Source organism: Etheostoma cragini, chromosome 9 (genome assembly GCF_013103735.1).
Source record: "Etheostoma cragini isolate CJK2018 chromosome 9, CSU_Ecrag_1.0, whole genome shotgun sequence".
Taxonomy (NCBI): domain Eukaryota; kingdom Metazoa; phylum Chordata; class Actinopteri; order Perciformes; family Percidae; genus Etheostoma; species Etheostoma cragini.
The window spans coordinates 11,806,605-11,823,825 of NC_048415.1; the positions used below are offsets into that span (position 1 = coordinate 11,806,605).

General features: G+C 38.6%; 1 protein-coding gene across 8 annotated transcripts in view; it reads left to right on the plus strand.

Annotated features, from left to right (window-relative positions):
- LOC117951006 (arf-GAP with coiled-coil, ANK repeat and PH domain-containing protein 2-like) overlaps positions 1-17,221 on the plus strand; it is a 65,034-nt gene that overhangs the window by 7,590 nt on the left and 40,223 nt on the right. For all 8 annotated transcript variants that reach the window (XM_034882474.1, XM_034882481.1, XM_034882480.1 and 5 more), the window contains exons 2-8: positions 5,746-5,803; positions 6,957-7,076; positions 8,171-8,224; positions 10,577-10,635; positions 11,779-11,962; positions 15,022-15,066; positions 15,148-15,243. In XM_034882474.1, coding sequence (XP_034738365.1) covers positions 5,746-5,803; positions 6,957-7,076; positions 8,171-8,224; positions 10,577-10,635; positions 11,779-11,962; positions 15,022-15,066; positions 15,148-15,243 — 616 coding nt within the window. The remainder of the gene's footprint in view (positions 1-5,745; positions 5,804-6,956; positions 7,077-8,170; positions 8,225-10,576; positions 10,636-11,778; positions 11,963-15,021; positions 15,067-15,147; positions 15,244-17,221) is intronic.

Consider the following 17,221-nt stretch of genomic DNA (forward strand, 5'->3'; position numbering starts at 1 on the left):
TGTCAGGTCTCAGCTTTCCAAAGGGGGCGGTGCATGCTAGAAACTCTGCAGGGTGCCCAAACTTTTGCAGGCGCCATTTATTTGTTTTCTGTTGTTTTAATAGTGTAGATGATGGAAATAAAATCTAACTTTTAGTGACATATTATACCAATGTCTAATCCGTCATATGATGCCTTTTGGACATTTTTTCATAATTTCTTGGCTTTTTCATGCACATTAATACAATTTTTTACCTGGGGTTCCCAAACTTTTGAGCCCCACTGTATATTGTGGAGCAGTGACCCTTGTGATCTATAAATTACTTGGTATAAGAAAATCAGGGGATATCATTTTATTATGTTAATACTGTGATCTTGGCCAACTTAAAGCGAAATAGGACTTAAACATTCCCTCAGTAATGCTGAATGGGCCTCTTTCTCACTCATGTGGTCTACAAGGCAGGCTTTTTTTCTTACTTTTATGCGCTGTAGTCTCCTTCATACCACACATCTCTCTTTATTTAGCCCAAGCTTCATCCTCACACCCAAAGAGCACTTAAACCAGGATGTCTTAGTTCCCTAATTTGTATTGTTCCATTTTGTGAAAAAGTTAGTCAGCTAATCATATGTTACTGTTTCCTTATACGTTTCCACTGGAAGTTACTCCTTGCACACTAGCTGCGTCACTCTCTTAGCTGTAAAGGTCAACACATGTGGTGAATGTTTAACACCAGACAGTGTGTAGTCACAGCAAATATACCTAAAGCTGAACACATGAACTCTGGAGCATTTACTTCTTCAATACAGTTTACATACAGAAACAAGGAGTCTATAAAGTTTACAGAAAATGTATCTGCAACTACTTTTGTAATAATTCAATAGTTTGAAGTATTTTTTGAGGATAATGGCCAAAATTTGCTGGTTCCAACTTTCTTGAATCAGATTTTCTTAGCCATGTTAAGACAGGAAGCAGGGTGTATTTTCAAAGGTGACACAATTGCATACAAAGTCAATGGAAAGGCGTTCAGTAGTGGCGCAAACTGACCCAAAGATGTGACCGCACAAGTTGAAAGTGTTGGTTGGACTCCGAAAAAAACAACTGCTCATTAAAAAAACTATCCTGAACCTAACAATGTTTGGTCTGTAATCAGCAGCCTAGATAACTGAAATACAAAAATACAAAAAAATAGTGGACTAGAGTTTTGTTGGATTATACAGTCAGGAGGCTCCATTACATGTTTCAGAACAAATTGCACTAATGATTTTGCTTCAAAACACTTGAAATGAAGTTGGCACCATGATTATTGTCTGGTTTATTAAATTCACTGAGATGAGATTGTCCACGGATTACATCTTCATCAACTAAAGCCCTCCCTACTTGCCTGCTTTGGCTGCAGCTGCTGCTTCTTTTTAGTTTGAAGAAAAAAACAGTTATCAGTTTGGTCAGAATCTCTTTGCACTGAGAGTAAAGTACCTGCATCATCCGGGCTGTCTGCTTGTTATCACCCAGTCTACTCGATCCCACAATGTGAGCTGTTGAGAGATGCAAGCTTATTGACGCCATAATGCAATGTTGAGACGGTACACCTTATCACTATATCTATGGTGAAGTGTGTCTGAATGTTCGAGGAAAACAATGGCCCCCTGTTCACTCTTTGACTTGTATTAGAAATGGATGTTCTTATAGTTAAGAACATATTTAATGGCTACATCTTTGATTTTGTAAGACCTTAGATGTTAAGTGTTCACATAATCTCTGCCATAACTGAGAGATCATTACAATTATTTCTCATATTGTTTAGTAGGGGTGGGAATGTCTGGGCACCTCACGATTTGATTACGATTCAGAGGCCAACGATCTGATTCTAAACCAATAACAATTCTTTTATGTACACTTCCATGCATGATTAAAAAAAAAAAATACATATAAATGATTGATTGATTTTGACATATACAGTATTTGTCACACATATGTTTTGTGTACTGAGGTTTTTATTTTGTAGTCATTCCATGCTTAAACCTTAAACATGTTTGTGAAAGTCACCGTCTCTCAGTAATCTCCCGTGTCAGAGACTCAGTCATGTTTAAAGGTGGGGAATTGGCTTCTAGAAGATGAAACATGAGGTGGTCAGATGCATTGTGATAAAGTAGATGAAAAGCCTTTTTGTGTTTTGCCTAATTAGTTTAGGCATGTCCTGTTTTATTAGATCATGTGTATATATACAAAACTAATTTTAGTTTTTCGTTTGGTCCATGTTTGTGTGTGTATGTGTATATAAATTGTATACAAATCGTTTTAGAGAGAATCGCGAGTAGTTTAGCACATTCAACACAGGAACTGAGAGGACCAGAGCAGCCCCATTTTCCGTTACCCTTCGTTTTAAGACAAGGCTTGGTTTGTAAAGTTTACAGACGGACAAAATGCAAGTCAATTTTCAGCAAATCAATATGCAGCTTTTACTCTAGATTTTTCATTATTGACTAGGAGTGGGGGTAACACTCAATACAGCATAGTATTGCGATATTTTCCGTGGCAATACTGCAGCCATACACAGACGCCAATTATCAGTCTATTATTATAAATGTGTAGGTCAGTCTGTCTGCTTGACAATCCCATTTTGCAGCAATGAAATTGAAGTGAGATGAACAAACAGAAAAATGAATCTTTTTAGAGATGTTGACAAGTTTCCTTTTGGGGACATCATTTGAAATTGGAAAAAGGGTAATCCATTTCCCTATTGCAGAATATTGCAACATGTTTAAAATCACAATAATATCCTATTGTGATATAAGTATCGTGATGATATCATATTGTGAGGCCTCTGGTAATTCCCACCTCTATTATTGACCAAAAAATAATTCAGTGCAGGGCAGTGACGTTGCACTTATTTCTGTAGAAGTATTTCTGTATTTTTATTTCCACAACTGCCACTGCCTCTAAATCATATATGCACACATATGTGATTTGCAACAATCTTTGGATAACAGCATTAACACAATAAAATCATACCCCCTGATTTTCTTATACCAATGAATTTTATAGACATGAGCAGCAGATCACAGGCCTCGTGGGTAGTTCTTTCTTGAAGATGCAGTTGCAAAGGCCATATGCCTGAAAGCTCTAGCAGTATTCTAGGTATAATAAACTCTTGACCTACTCAAGCTATAAAGAAAATTGCCCTACTTGCTCTTTGTTCAGGCAATCCTGGGTGCCACTCTCATTACTCGAAATTTCAGATGATTCATGCTTGAACACCTTTTAATGGTTATTAAAAAATGTGTTGACTCTAACCCCAAATGGGACGTATGTAATGGACTAGGCTATATTTTTTGCACAGTGTTCCAACCCTTCCACAATCCTAGGGCGCTATTTGGAAATCATTTACTAGAACCAAATACTCTGCCAGCGTGAGGCCAGATTTGGATCAATATCAGCTGAATTTCCAGGCTCAGAACTGCAGATGTCCCTTTTGAATTTCCCTGAAATTGTGTCTGTGTGATGGATTTTAAAAGTCTGTGTCTATCATGCTTTCTTCTGCTGCTTGTTATCCAAACTCTCCGCTGGACATGCTCCAAGGTCAGAGCTGTGAGGCAACGGCCCAGATTTTCATCTTGCCAGGGCTCCTCCTTTTCTTATCCTGTCAGCACTTTCGCAAGTTCACCCTGCAAACTCAAATTACGAGATTAGAAATAGTCATGTTCTCGTGGTTGCATAGCAAGCAAAAGAGGGAATGACTGACTGACAAAGGATTGAGTTTCCAAGGCTAATTTGTCTAAACCATTATTTTTCCAAGGAAATGGCTGAATTTGTCTAACCTTTCTGGGCTTTCCTGCCTTCAGTTGACTCAGTTTTACACATTTACATCTGAGAGCTCCAAAGGTTTCCTGCTGTTTGCCCCGAAGCAGCTACACCTGAGCAAATGAAGTCAAGTGCTTTTATTAAGGACAAATAGACACTCACTGTTGAAAGAATTAAGAATTCCTAGATTTAAGATCTTACAGGTCAGCTTGTAGCATGTTTTTAGAAATGCAAAGGGTTATCCCTTCCATTATAAGGCCCAAGTGCAGCGGCCAAGCTGTTATGGGCATCACCTAAACTTTTTAAGTCTTATTAATTTATTATCTGCTCTAGCTTTTCCAATGTTTTAGACACATATATGGTTATAATTATGGCCCAAAAGAATGTGAAATTGCATTTATTTTAAATTAAAAAATGTAGCATTTTCTTAAAGAAGGGGCACTTAACCCCCCTGCCAAATACGTGCACCAAACGCTTCCACAAAGGGTCCAGCAGGCTCCGTCCCACATTCTTATTACTCTACAAACTGAAGTTAGTTGCATTCAACAACTTCTTCTGTGTTTTTCACCGTGGCCGCCGCAATAGCAGAGTTACTAGCGGAAACACTGGTATAAATACAGGTTTGCCTCTTCTGCTTAACCATATACAGTTGTGTTAATAATAGTCAAAACTGTGGACATATATCAGAAGCGTAGACCTGCGCTGTCACTGCTCTGTCTTGGTTGCTGGGAGCTGTGTGTGAGTGAATGGGGGCGGGGCTGCGCGGAGAGTAAGAGGAGAGTTCCAAACGCGGGCACGCCTTTACAGAAGAAATGGTTCATATAACGCAAAATTAAATCATACCGATATAAACAACATTGCTTCGTTTGTGAAGAGCCAGCGGATGCGAGGACATTAGGTGCACCTCGGTGCGTCCTAGAGGAAAAATGTTACTCACGCCCTAGAGCCCTGTGAGCTAACAGATGCTAACTAGCACTGGTCACTGATGTTGTCTGAAAAACAACCCAGACGGGACAAAATGTTGCGTTTACTGGTAAACTAGTAAACCTTGTGACCGACGTATGACTACTATCCGTTTTGGAATTTTCCTCACGCTACTCTATCCTCTGTCTACATCTGGAAACTAAGCTGCGCGGTGCAGTGAACAACTGTGACTGGCACATGATCAGACAGTGGTTTACAGAGCGGTACATGGGCTTTGCAATAAAAACTCGGAGCGTTCTATTAACGGAATGGCGCTTTTAAAATATTGCTCGATTACGCAAATCGTGGGAAGCAAAAATCGTGATTGTGATTAAAATGTGATTAATTGTGCTGCCCCACAAGATGAGTAAGGTTTTCTTTGATATACAGTTCATCTTTTAATACAGTGTAGGTTCGGCACCTAAGGGATCAGCACTAAACATATTTGACCGAAACATGGGCGCTTGATGAAATTGCATTGTTATTTTTAACTTGATGTTCCCCCTGTATGTAAATTATTAGGACGTTGATATACAATGCAACAGTTGGGAAAATATTTATTACATAATCATAGAGCATGATAACAAAAATCTACCGAGGTAATCAAGACAAGATGTCAGGAATAATTGTCCTGTTCTAAATGCTTATATGCTGTTTTTTTGCTTCCCTACTCAAGATCAATATAGTATAGTCATGTAGAAAATTAAATGCTTTAGGTTTTGAAATAAGCTGACATTGTTTTATTTTAAAACATTCTTACTTCATTAGTCTGTATACAGTGAACGCAGGACACATGATAAATAAGAAGATGATAATAATGTGGCAAAGACCATTAACCGAAGTGGCACGGAGGGACTTCATGTTCTTCACACATAGATTGTCCTGCAATGTGTCTTTTATCTTCCCTTCACCATCTGGCATACAAAGGATTCTTAATGTCTATAGAGTTGATAGTATTGAATTATGGTTACAGTTGTTTTTAAATGCTTTCTTCTTTCCCCACAGAGCCACCATAGAGGAAGTGGAGGGGGATGTGTGCGAGTTGGAATCCAAGCTTGACAAAGTGAGTACCACCCATTAAAAACATTGCTCAATTGTTCATTTGTTCAAGTGTGTGAGCTACTAGCAACAGTGGTCATCCTATAATCTATCAGTTATTCTGAAGTTGGAGCAGATCTGTGTTCATTGCCAACAAAATGTAGACTTGACTAATAAACCAGCCAAGCAAACAGTTGTTAATGAGTAGATGTGTACTTCCCCAATAGCAAACCAATCCCTCTTCCCAGTGGATCGCTGCAGTGCTGAGTGTATATTCACTAGCTGAGGGCGAGACCCTGAGCTTGGATGATCCCAGTTCATTGTTTCTGTACTTACAGTCTTACAGAGTCCCACCCTCCTTCTCACCCCACCTCTGTGACTCAGCCCCAGCCTTCTTACTTCCCCTGTTGCTCTCGAAAGGGAGGATCAGCTGGAGAGTGGGTGTATGTTTGTGTGCACGAGTATGGCTGTGATAGTGTGTGTATTTGTGTGCGTCTTTGAGAGTATACATGTTGATGGGTGGAGTCCAGAGACAAGGGGGTAAAGTCCTTAGTTCAACTTTTTCTTTGAGCTTCCTACCTGCCACACATATACACACATAACTATGTTGCCAAAAGTAAACAGACAGAGAAACTTTTAACTGAGCCAATGTTAAATCTGCTCATTAAGGGCTATTTTAATAACTGATTAGAGACTGTAACAGTGGCTAGCTGACGTCTTATTATGATGCTTTGGTTGTGCTTACAAGTTAGGTTGAGGTCCGATTGGATTGAACTGAGGGATGCTTTTCCTTTAAGAAATGTAATGTGTCCGCACTCCGCAGATCCTTTTTATTTAAAATGATAAAATAGAACATTGAAATGCAGTATGTATCTGAAATGTTTCTGAACTACATTTTATTGAAAAAGTACCTACTAATCGAACAAGCAAACAAAAAGACATAAAACAACAAGATCATGGAAATAAAAACTCAGTTGTAGAGAAGTGCCTGGTTTTAATTATCTAGAAACTACACCACATTCCAACAAAACTACCATTCCTTAATCTATTTTAAGCAGTGGATTTCAAGTGTTTGAAAAAAGAGAGAATTCCCTTAAGAAATGACCTTAATTCTTTCTATATACTCTTCACTCAAGTGTTACGCCCCTAAGCATTTGCCTCTTTCTCGTTCTCTCTAGTTGGTGAAGTTGTGTATTGGGATGATTGATGCTGGAAAAGCCTACAATGCAGCCAACAAGCAGTTTGTTAGCGGGATCCGGGAGCTAGCCCAGCAGTCCACCAAAGATGAGGTCATTGAGGTAAACAAAAAAACAACCTGGCTTGATCTGAATCATAGAAAGTCACCAGCATTAGTACAGTGTGGGTTTTTTGCTTGTGTGGGGCGGTTCTCTTTTGACAATTTATTTAAATATTTAATCACAATTAATCGCAGTAATGTCTTAGTTAACTCGCAATTAATCACACGTATTTTTATCGTTTCTAGATGTGCCTTAATTTCCTTTTGTCTCATTTTGTTCTCATTTTAATACTCTTATCAACATGGAAAAGTGGATTGGCTTGCTTTGTGCAAATGTTTTTTTTTTAAATTGAAAACAACATTGGCACATAGCCTACTGTCGTGTTCAATTTCACACGTAACATTCTCACTTGGAGCGGTCATTCACACTTAGAGAAAATAAGCTCTTACACAATGTAACACCGTCCATACTGGACGTGCTGCGATGATAGCTCAGTTCACGACAAAACACACAGATCACTTTGGTCTTGACAATGGAACCATTTGGCAACTTTTAAAGTAAAAAATCTTATTGGCATCCATTTCGGCGTCTCGGGGTTTGCGTTAACGCTATTAATAAAGCGTTTAAATGATTACAATTACTCTACCCTCTCTCTGTTTGCACGCACTGCCTTATGTCTTTTTTTTGAGTCAACAGCTTTCATCCTTACATGACATGACCGAATTAAATCAAAGTAAAAAATAAAAATGAGATCTAGTAAAACCTTGTACTGTCCATTGGGTCTTGAAGAGGTCATCTTGAAGAGGTCACATGTTTTGTACATACATTTTGCATGGTGAGGCATGTGTATTTCCCTCAATGCCTCACCTTAGGGTTTGAAGTTCAGCCATTGCATGTATTTGGAGAGAGTAACTTCGCCAAAATAATTGTTTCCTCAATGTGTTATTGTGTCTAAAAAAAAAGAACAAAGTTTCCATACCTGTCTGACAGAAGAATCTGTGAATGTGCAGACATGTCTGCAATGTGGAATGCAGTTGAAATTTGCATCTTAATGTTTTAATACAGGCCTTGATTTTGTTGTTATGAGAATTGTTATAGGAATTATGGTGACATTCTTATTGTGCATCATGGCTTTCCTCCTTTTCCTTCCACAGTCCAGTCTCACAAAGTTTGCTGAGAGCCTGCAGGAGATGATCAACTATCACACGGTATGAACATCTATATATCACTGCCATGTGAAACCGGATGCTCTCTACCCCCCCCAAACAGCTGTGTGATGACAAAACTCAGCTGGGCCGATAGTCTTCAGCTCTTTAACTGTCAGAGTTTTTATTTACTGCGGGGAAGGACAGCAGCAGACTACAAGACAGAGACATTATGTCTGTGAGAAGATGGCCACTGGTTTGACAAAGGCAAACAAAAACAAGAAACGTTTTGTAGGGGATAAGCAGTTATGTGGGGGTGCAAGACATTTAATCTTCAATTGCTTTTATGGTATAGAAGGAATTGGCATAGCTACATATATAACACCATGTCACAAAAAAACAAAGTTACTCTGCATCTAAGTCCTGGGTATAAAGAGAGGAGTTTCCTGTCTGATGAAATTCATTCCCTGTCTTCCATGTTATGGAATCTCTGGTATCTGGTAGAATAAATCATTCTTTACCGAGGTAAACATGGTCATGGTCAGTCTTTAATGATGTGGTTGTTATCCTGGAGACCATTTTAGGCTTCAGCAAGAGTAATATAAATATTCTTTTGGCCTTTACATTTTTTACATCACGGTTATCTAATGCACCTCATTTTCAACCACTAGATCTTGGACAACAAATAAACATGAGGACTTAATGTTTTATTTTTTCTTGTCCCCCACTTAACACTCTAAGGAGACTAGTAGGACAGATCTGATTATGTGGCTGTTCTGTCCCCTTGTAATCCTCCTGAGTTGTCTGTCTATGGTAAGCAGGACGCTGACATGTAGAAATGGAGACACAACTTTCCTCTCTTTGTCCTCTCATTAACAATTCCTTGAACACAGAAAAGAGGCACGGGGCGAGCCAGAGGCTTTTTGCCACAGTACAAGTTTTTTGCTTGATTTCTCTTGTCATGTCATGTTCCTATTAGCTCTGCATAACATGTTCAGAGTGAGTTTCCAGCCAGCATCACTCTGTCTGGGAGATGTTTGTTAGAACAAACAACTTTGCCAGAGGTGCTGCTATTGGGAATTGAACCATTCCTGTATTTGTTCTTGTGGTTGGGGAATGTATCTATGCTAAATATGCATCCCGATTATTTATGAAGGATATTTTGAGCTGACCACTATAACCATTAATATTAATAATATTAAACCCGCCGTTCTATTTATGTGTCAAAAGACCTATTTTGCACACACCTATTTAAAACTATTGCTGCTGCAACTACCAACATCATTTTTAGTGGAGCAAGAGAATGGTCAAATAAGTTAAAGGCACTTTTATTGAGATGCACTTATTTTAGGAATGGATTAGTTGATTAATTGATTAATCATTAGTAAGTCATTTTTTAAGCAAAATGCCAAAGGTTTCTGCCTTGTAAATGTACATTTTTTCTAAACGTATAGTATTCAAATGTACCATTTTTACTATGTTTAAAATGGATTTAACACTATTAAAGCTTTATGCAGTTAAAGCTGAATGTGGAATTAAACTTTATCCTTGGGATGAGGTGGAAAACTATACTTCATAGGTCAACTAAATCTCATATTTCATCACATCATTACATGTGAGGTTTTGGCTTGTTTTGTTCAAGTTTGATTGAACTGGGTTCTACAGACAGTCTTAGTTCCACCTTGAAGCCAAACTGTAATATTGCCAGATTTAAAAAGAAACTGTATATTTCTTCATAAGTACTATCTCAAAGCTGCCGGCTGGGCATTCTACCATTACTCAACAGCGGAGTCTTTCTTCACCCAATCCTCTTATCAGCTTCCTTGACTAGACCCCTAAGCCACAGTGAAGGCCTGCCACTGTGACTCAACAGTGGAAACTGTGGTCACGTCAGCTGACTGTCAGAGAGGTTTTTGCCACTCAGCGATCTTTTGGCACATGATCCACTCAAACACAGTGCTCAATCTGTTTGTCATTGGTTGTCTCTCCCAACCACACTGTTCAGATTGTCTTGTCTGGTCGTGAAATCGCACTGAAGCCCTGTTTAGAGAGAATTCTGTGTGTTGGGCCTTTTGCTTGGTAGCTCATTTTTTAAGTAAACATGCAGGTTAATGAGGGTATGACTCACGACCAAAAATAAGCGAATAACATCATTTCTCTTGTTTAAGTCTTTATGAAGGGAGTTTACAAAGTCAGTGTGTTTGTATAAATTTAGCTGCCTAATTGCACCCTCTGATGTTAAAAAAGAATGCTGACTTGCTCAACATCCCGTGACCTTGAACGTGAATTTATTTTTCAGCTTTTTGCTGCTTTGTTAGAGAAGTGCCTTAAGACGTTCAATGCTTGATTTCTTCAACAACTACAAGCTATTTTGCCAAACTAAAAGCAGCATTTACTTTCTTTCTTTCTTTACAGATATTATTTGATCAGGCCCAGAGATCAATCAAGATCCAGCTTCAAACATTTGTCAAAGAGTGAGTATTAATCAAATAAAGATGGATAAAGCTGGTTAGATCTATGAGCAATCTGAGCTTTTGAAGACTGACCTCATTTTACTTTTTGTGCCATCAGTCAGTGAGAACAAAATACAGCACATTTAGATTTTACTTATGCTTGTATTTAGATCAAATTAAAACGGATGTAATGGATATTGAATACATAAAGCCCACTTTTGAAACTGTGAATGCAAAACAGAAGCTTGAGGGATGTATCTGATTGGCAGATAATCCAGACAGTACATGTAAGGACACTAAGTTATATTAGTATATATTATAATGTTTTCTATTCATATCTACCTGTTTAATACCTCATAATACAGCTCTGAATTCCAGACTGCTTTTATAAGTGCAGGAAGCAGTGGGCCCTTCTGGTTTATTTCATTAGAAGGATTAGCTGCTTTTGCCCCTGGCAAACCAAAGCTTAACACCCACATCAGAAGCACCCATGCTTCTTAGAGCTGGAAACATGTTACATTGCAATTACTCACTACCTTGCAGCACTTAAACATTAATCTCATTGAGGCAAAACACACCAAAGAACTAATGTGGGACGCCAAATTTGAGTACTTTATCCTCCTCCTCAAGGCAAGTTGTTACTGCCCAGTCACTCAAAGCGACACATCACAAGACCTGGGTCAAATAGGTTTAGAACAAGATTTTGTTTGTTTTAACCTTCTTGGCTTACCAGGCGACAGAGACTTATAAAATCACTTTAAACTTCTCTGTATTTCTGTTGCGTGAGCATGGTTGTGTTGCTTCATATCCAGAGAAAACTTAGCTTCCTTTAAAATTCAACCTTAAAACTCACAAGATTGTTGACAACAAAGGGACATGTTCTTAAATTGTGTGAAAATATAGTACTTCACATTTTTGTGGCACTATCAAGTAACAAGACAATTTTTTGTGCTCAAAATTAGCAATCAATGGTGAAAAAGCTAATTTTTTATAAATACATAGGAGTAATAATAATTAAAAAATAAATGAGTGTCTTAGATTTCATTTACACCGTTTTCTTTCCTTCTATTTCCTATTGTTTGCTCCTACATACTAAAAATACATGTGCAAAATGCACTGTTTGTCTGTCTTATTAAATCTCTATCCCCTCCCTTCCTTTGTCAGAGACATACGTAAGTTCAAAGAAGCCAAGAAGCAATTTGACAAAGTGAGCGAGGAAAAGGAGGCAGCGCTGATCAAGAATGCCCAAGCTCCCCGGAACAAGCAGCATGAGGTGGAGGAGGCCACGAACATCCTCACTGCCACGCGCAAGTGCTTCCGACACATCGTCCTTGACTACGTCTTACAGGTATAACAACTCATTTGGGAATTCAAATTGTAAAACTCTTTTAGTGACAGGTAATGAACAAAACTCAACTTTTGTCAGAAGTCTTCCGTTGGGATTTGGGCATTTCAAGTATCAGTGGTACGGCAGTGTAATCTTTTACACTTGCACTTAAAATATGCTAAAAAATTATATTAAATATTATAGAAAAGTTGTGTCCTTATTACTGTATGTCAGTACATGATCTAATTGGTGAACTCTACTAATGTTCAGCCTCATTTTAGTCCACATTTTGCAGTACTTTAAACATTACATTGGGTTATCTATAGTGATTTAGCTAGAGATTGCTGACATGCAGCTTAAAAAAAAAGAAAGAAGCCCAGCTACACATTCATGTACAATATTTCTCTGTGCCCCCTCGCCAGTGTGGATTTGGATACGGAACTAAATAACCAAAATCAGTTTAAAAATGTTATTAATGTTGAAGTGGCACAGAGAGGAATGGACAGCAGCTCTGTTTGATTCTGTTACATCCAAAGTGAAACGCCCAAGCTCATCTGCCTGTCACGTTCCAGTTTACCACATCAGAGTTGATTTTGGCTCAAAAATAGTAGCAGCAGATGCATCCGCAAGACACAGTGAGCAGTATTGGAATTAGTTGTAGTTGTGGCAACAGGAGTAGCAGCAGAAGAAGAAGAAAGTAGTAGTAGTAGTAGTAGTTTTTTTCTTGTTGCAAACAGTGACCTGATAGTATATAGTGGCATACATCTGTATTTGTTTGCATAGATGGAATAATAACCCGTTAGATAATTGATAAACAAATTGATGAAATGCTGCTCTCTCCTCCTGTTTATAACTAACCCTATTAAGGAGTTCATAGTTATTTTCCTCCTGTAAAAATTAATTATGTAAAATTAATGCAGGAAAAAGTTTGGTTGAGATTGACAAGTTTCATGTTTGATGAAGCGCTATGGTGGAGAAATGTATTTATTTTGGTAAGAAAATTTGAGAACAAGCGGAAGAGGAAGGAAGCAGCAGCAGGAGGAGGAGGCACACAAGAGGACAACTGAAAAAAATGTGTTTTAAAAAATGTATTTAAAAAAAAACTTTCAGGTCTAACTACTTTCAGGGAACTAAATATTGTATTTTTAAGTCAAATAATATATTTTTCTGCAACTATGTTACTTTTTCTTGCACTTAAATCTGTTTAGATCTGTTAGACTTTTTATGTCAAAGCCAAACAGATGTCTTGTACTGTACTCTGACCTATTGCAGTAAAAACTGCTAATGTATAATTGAATATGTCAGCTGAGCCCTCAGTCTCTCCCTGTGGCCACAGAAGCACTGGTGAATGCTTCAAGCTTTCTGATAAGGCAGCTGCCAGCCCTGTTATTACATCTCACTCCAAAGAAACAGACAATGGGCACAGTTTGCTCCAAAATTAGATTTGAAAAGACACCCAAAAGTACGCTTCAGAATAGGTTTGGCAGCCTGCTTCATAGGCCCACTGGATAATTACTCTCTCATAGAATGAAGCCTGGCTGTAAGAAATTACTTTAGTTTTTTTTTTTTTTTCTTGTCTGTCTGCTTATTGGAAATCTATAAGCCCAGCAGCTAACACGGCTAATTTAAATGGGTCGCCTTTAAAGTTTCACAATTGGTAGTACTGTCAGCACTTTTAAAAATGATTTCTGCAGCTCTGCTTGCAGAAAACATTTCAGAAAGATTTTAACTTCATTTTTTGTTTTTTTTTAAGATTGTTTTTGTGGCATTTTTTGCTTAATTATACAGTATACAGTGACATGTAAGATGGTAGACGGAGAGGAAAATATATGAGAGAGGTTGCAAGCCAGACGGAGAATTCTCTTTTACCCTGCTGTGCCACGTAAGAGCTAAGAGATTTAAACCATAAACTTTGGGTTTGCTTTATTGTCTGTTGTTCAGGCCTAGAAAAAACATGTAAATTTAATGCAGCAAAACAGATAAAACAGCAACATGACTTAATGCAGATGTAACTAGTCACTTCTGATAGAGAGATAAACCTGAAATTAGCCATCTAAATAGTGATAAGCTTAAAATCTTGCTCAACCTTTTTGTGGGTGTGTAGTAATTTACCAACCAATTACCAACAAAATACTCAGAACTTTTGCCTGTGGCACCTGTGTTTGTTTACACCATGGTGCACTTTTGGGTTGACAACCGATTAATAGGTACCACTCCATTCAAAACTACTTATTGACCGTAATCGAGATAAGGGGGCTTGTAAAAGTTGCAACGCATCAGCCACTGTGGCTAGGAGATGGAAAAATAAGCTTCCTCCCCTGGGTGGGAGTTAATCTGTATATAAACACAAAGTGTGGTTAGTGTTACCAAGGAAAAGGGCCTCACAGCCTACAGCCAGATAAAATATTGCTCTCTACAACAAGCATTTGAATTTTTATTCTTCAGAGGATCACATTTTCCCTGCTTTCATGACCACAAAAAAGCAAAACCATTGGACCAAAGTTCATCCTGAGGCATAGTAGTAAAATTAGTTCAGAAGCTGCCTCACCTTCCATAGAAGCCAAATATGTACATCCACCATGCTCAGACTGTGGCTCTACTGTCACAAACCAGTCATTAGTTCCTGTCAGTCATAATGCCAGCCAGCATCACCGTCTGTATTTGCAACCATCGGGTCATAATTTAGAGGGAGAGAGGACAGCATCCCTGAGCTAAACATGAGACACAGAGCTCCTCCTGGTGTCTGGATAAGGGACTACTGTGCAGTGATGCTTGGGATGATCTGCAATTTGTCTGCTTTAGTTTGACTTGTTTCACATTTGTCTGCTTTTTTCACATGTCCTGGTGTTAAGAAGTTATTTTTTTCATATCCAGTATCTTACCAAATACAGAACATAAGACACAAGTGCTTATTATCTGTATTTCTTTCTTTCATCGGTTATTAGATGATTGTTTTGATTTTCTTTAATTTGGTGGTTGCTCATGTACATGTTGTTTTCCCTTATTGTTTTCCTTATATCAGTATTTATCAAAAACATCAGTCATAAAAAACCTTAAGGTTTTGTTTTTATTCATTACAGATCAATGTGCTACAATCAAAGAGAAGATCGGAAATCCTAAAATCAGTGAGTATACTTTTCTTACACATCTAAATATGCGTGCAGCATACCGATTGGCTCTCTGAATATTCACTGTCTTCTCCTCAGATGTTGTCCTTCATGTACGCCCACCTGACATTCTTCCACCAAGGCTATGACCTCTTCAGTGAACTACAACCTCTAATGAAACTGCTTGGAGGACAGGTACAAGCTACTTTATACTGTACACCCACACACACAAACCCATGCATCTGTGCGCATTAAGAGGTTTGACAGTCCCCTAAACACTGCCAAACTGCCATTTTGCTCGTTTGAAAGTCATGATGTCTCTCTCATGGGTGGGCCAAATTCTCTGGGCGGAAAGATTTTAGGTCGGCTCATAGGAGCTTTCATTTTCTCAAAGGCAGAGCAGGATACCCAGGGTTCGGTTTACACCTATCGCCATTTCTAGCTACTGGGGGTCCACAAGTAGGCTGGGGGAACTCATATTAATGTAAAAAAAACTCAAAGTGAAATCTTCATGCCACGGGACCTTTAATTAATCTGGATGTCTTACAATTTATGATTCAGTTATTTCCTTTTAATTTAAAACTTTGTGTAAAAATAAACACTAAGTTAGTCCTGGACAACACATGCAATGTTAGTAGAACATACAGTATAAACTCTTTCATCATAAGCAAACATGAGTCTATTTTCATATTTCAGCTCTGTGTGTGTCTGTGTGCATCCTCTGATAAACAGAGCCTTCCCTCTGAGCCACAGGATGGCCTGAATGTGACTTTAAGATGATAATCACAGTGAAGCCGCTGTTACAGTGAGCAGGAATGAGGAAGAAAGCAGCCAGAGGGCTGAGAAGGGTTTTCCCACAGTCCGACTCATTGACAATCAGCTGAGCGAATACAGTAAAGAAACCCAAGAGTGATGCTGAAGGTTGTGGAATATAAACTCTGAGACTGAAGTCGTACTGGAGCTGAATATGAGGACGATATTTCTGAAAATTGGGTGGAAGAAAGCAGTCTCTGAGTGCGGAGCTGGAGAGAAGCAGAAGGACACTTCATAAGAGAAAAGAGCAGCCTGTAAACATGTTTTTCTGATGTTTGAACCAACAAACCGATGACAAAAAGGAACCAGACAGTGTTTTTGTATTTGAGAAACAGAAAAAAGGACAATTCTGGAAGTCAGATCTGAAGAGTTGGGACAGTGGTCCTCTTAATTGGATTGGAGAGAAGAGTTGTGGTTTCTAACCCTAATGCTCTGAAGTTGGAACTATGTGACAAAAGATTGACAAACAAAATCAAAGAGTGCCGGGAAAAGAAAAAAAGCAGATTTTTTTAGAAGGGATAAGAGGCGGAATGTTATCTTCTCAAAGCATAAAGTGATTGAAGTAGAATGGAAAGGCATGGACTGTGAGCCTTCAACGCTCACTGCAAGGATTGTGTGAAGGAAAAAGGGAGAGAAGTGCAAAAGATTGTTTTAGAAACCAGATCCTGGAGAGGGAGGGAAAGAGAGATAGAGGGTTGGTTACAGAAGAATAGCTGCGTTGTGTGGATTGTAAGCCTGTTGCACTGAATTTGGAAAAGTGTGAAACTGAAAGGAGAGGAAGATCAGAGCCTGAGCTGTGGGAAGCAGTGACAAGGGGATTTTGGATAATTTCTTTTCTCCTCTCCATCATGAAGCTGAAGAAGGTGGAGAGGCTGTGCAGGGAGGTGTGGAGGAGCTGTCAACAGGTCTGATAATATGACTCAATGCCTGTAACCAATGAGAAAGAGATCCAGGGTGGGAAAATGTTACACTAGAGAGACCAACAAAATGCTAGTACATTCTGGCCTTTATATATTCTATAAAGTTAGTGTATAGGAAATGCTAAAGGTGGAGGTAAACAAATAAAGCCTGTTTTCTACCCCAGCTTGGAGTAAATGTTCACTAAATTTTTCTAACTAAGGCGTTTAGTTGCCTTACATGGTATTGCTGCTGTTTTTTTTTTGTTGTTTCTCGGGAACAGAATACTGAATAATTTTACTGAAAAAAAAGTTGTTGAAGTTACATACAGTAGATGCAGAAAACTAAGGGAACTGTAAACAATAATGCTCCTTGGGTTGTTTGGGAATGAGTAACTAAGCTGGTATATAGATATAAGCTGAATAATTGACACAGAAGGCTACAGTGGGGGGGGGGGGGGGGG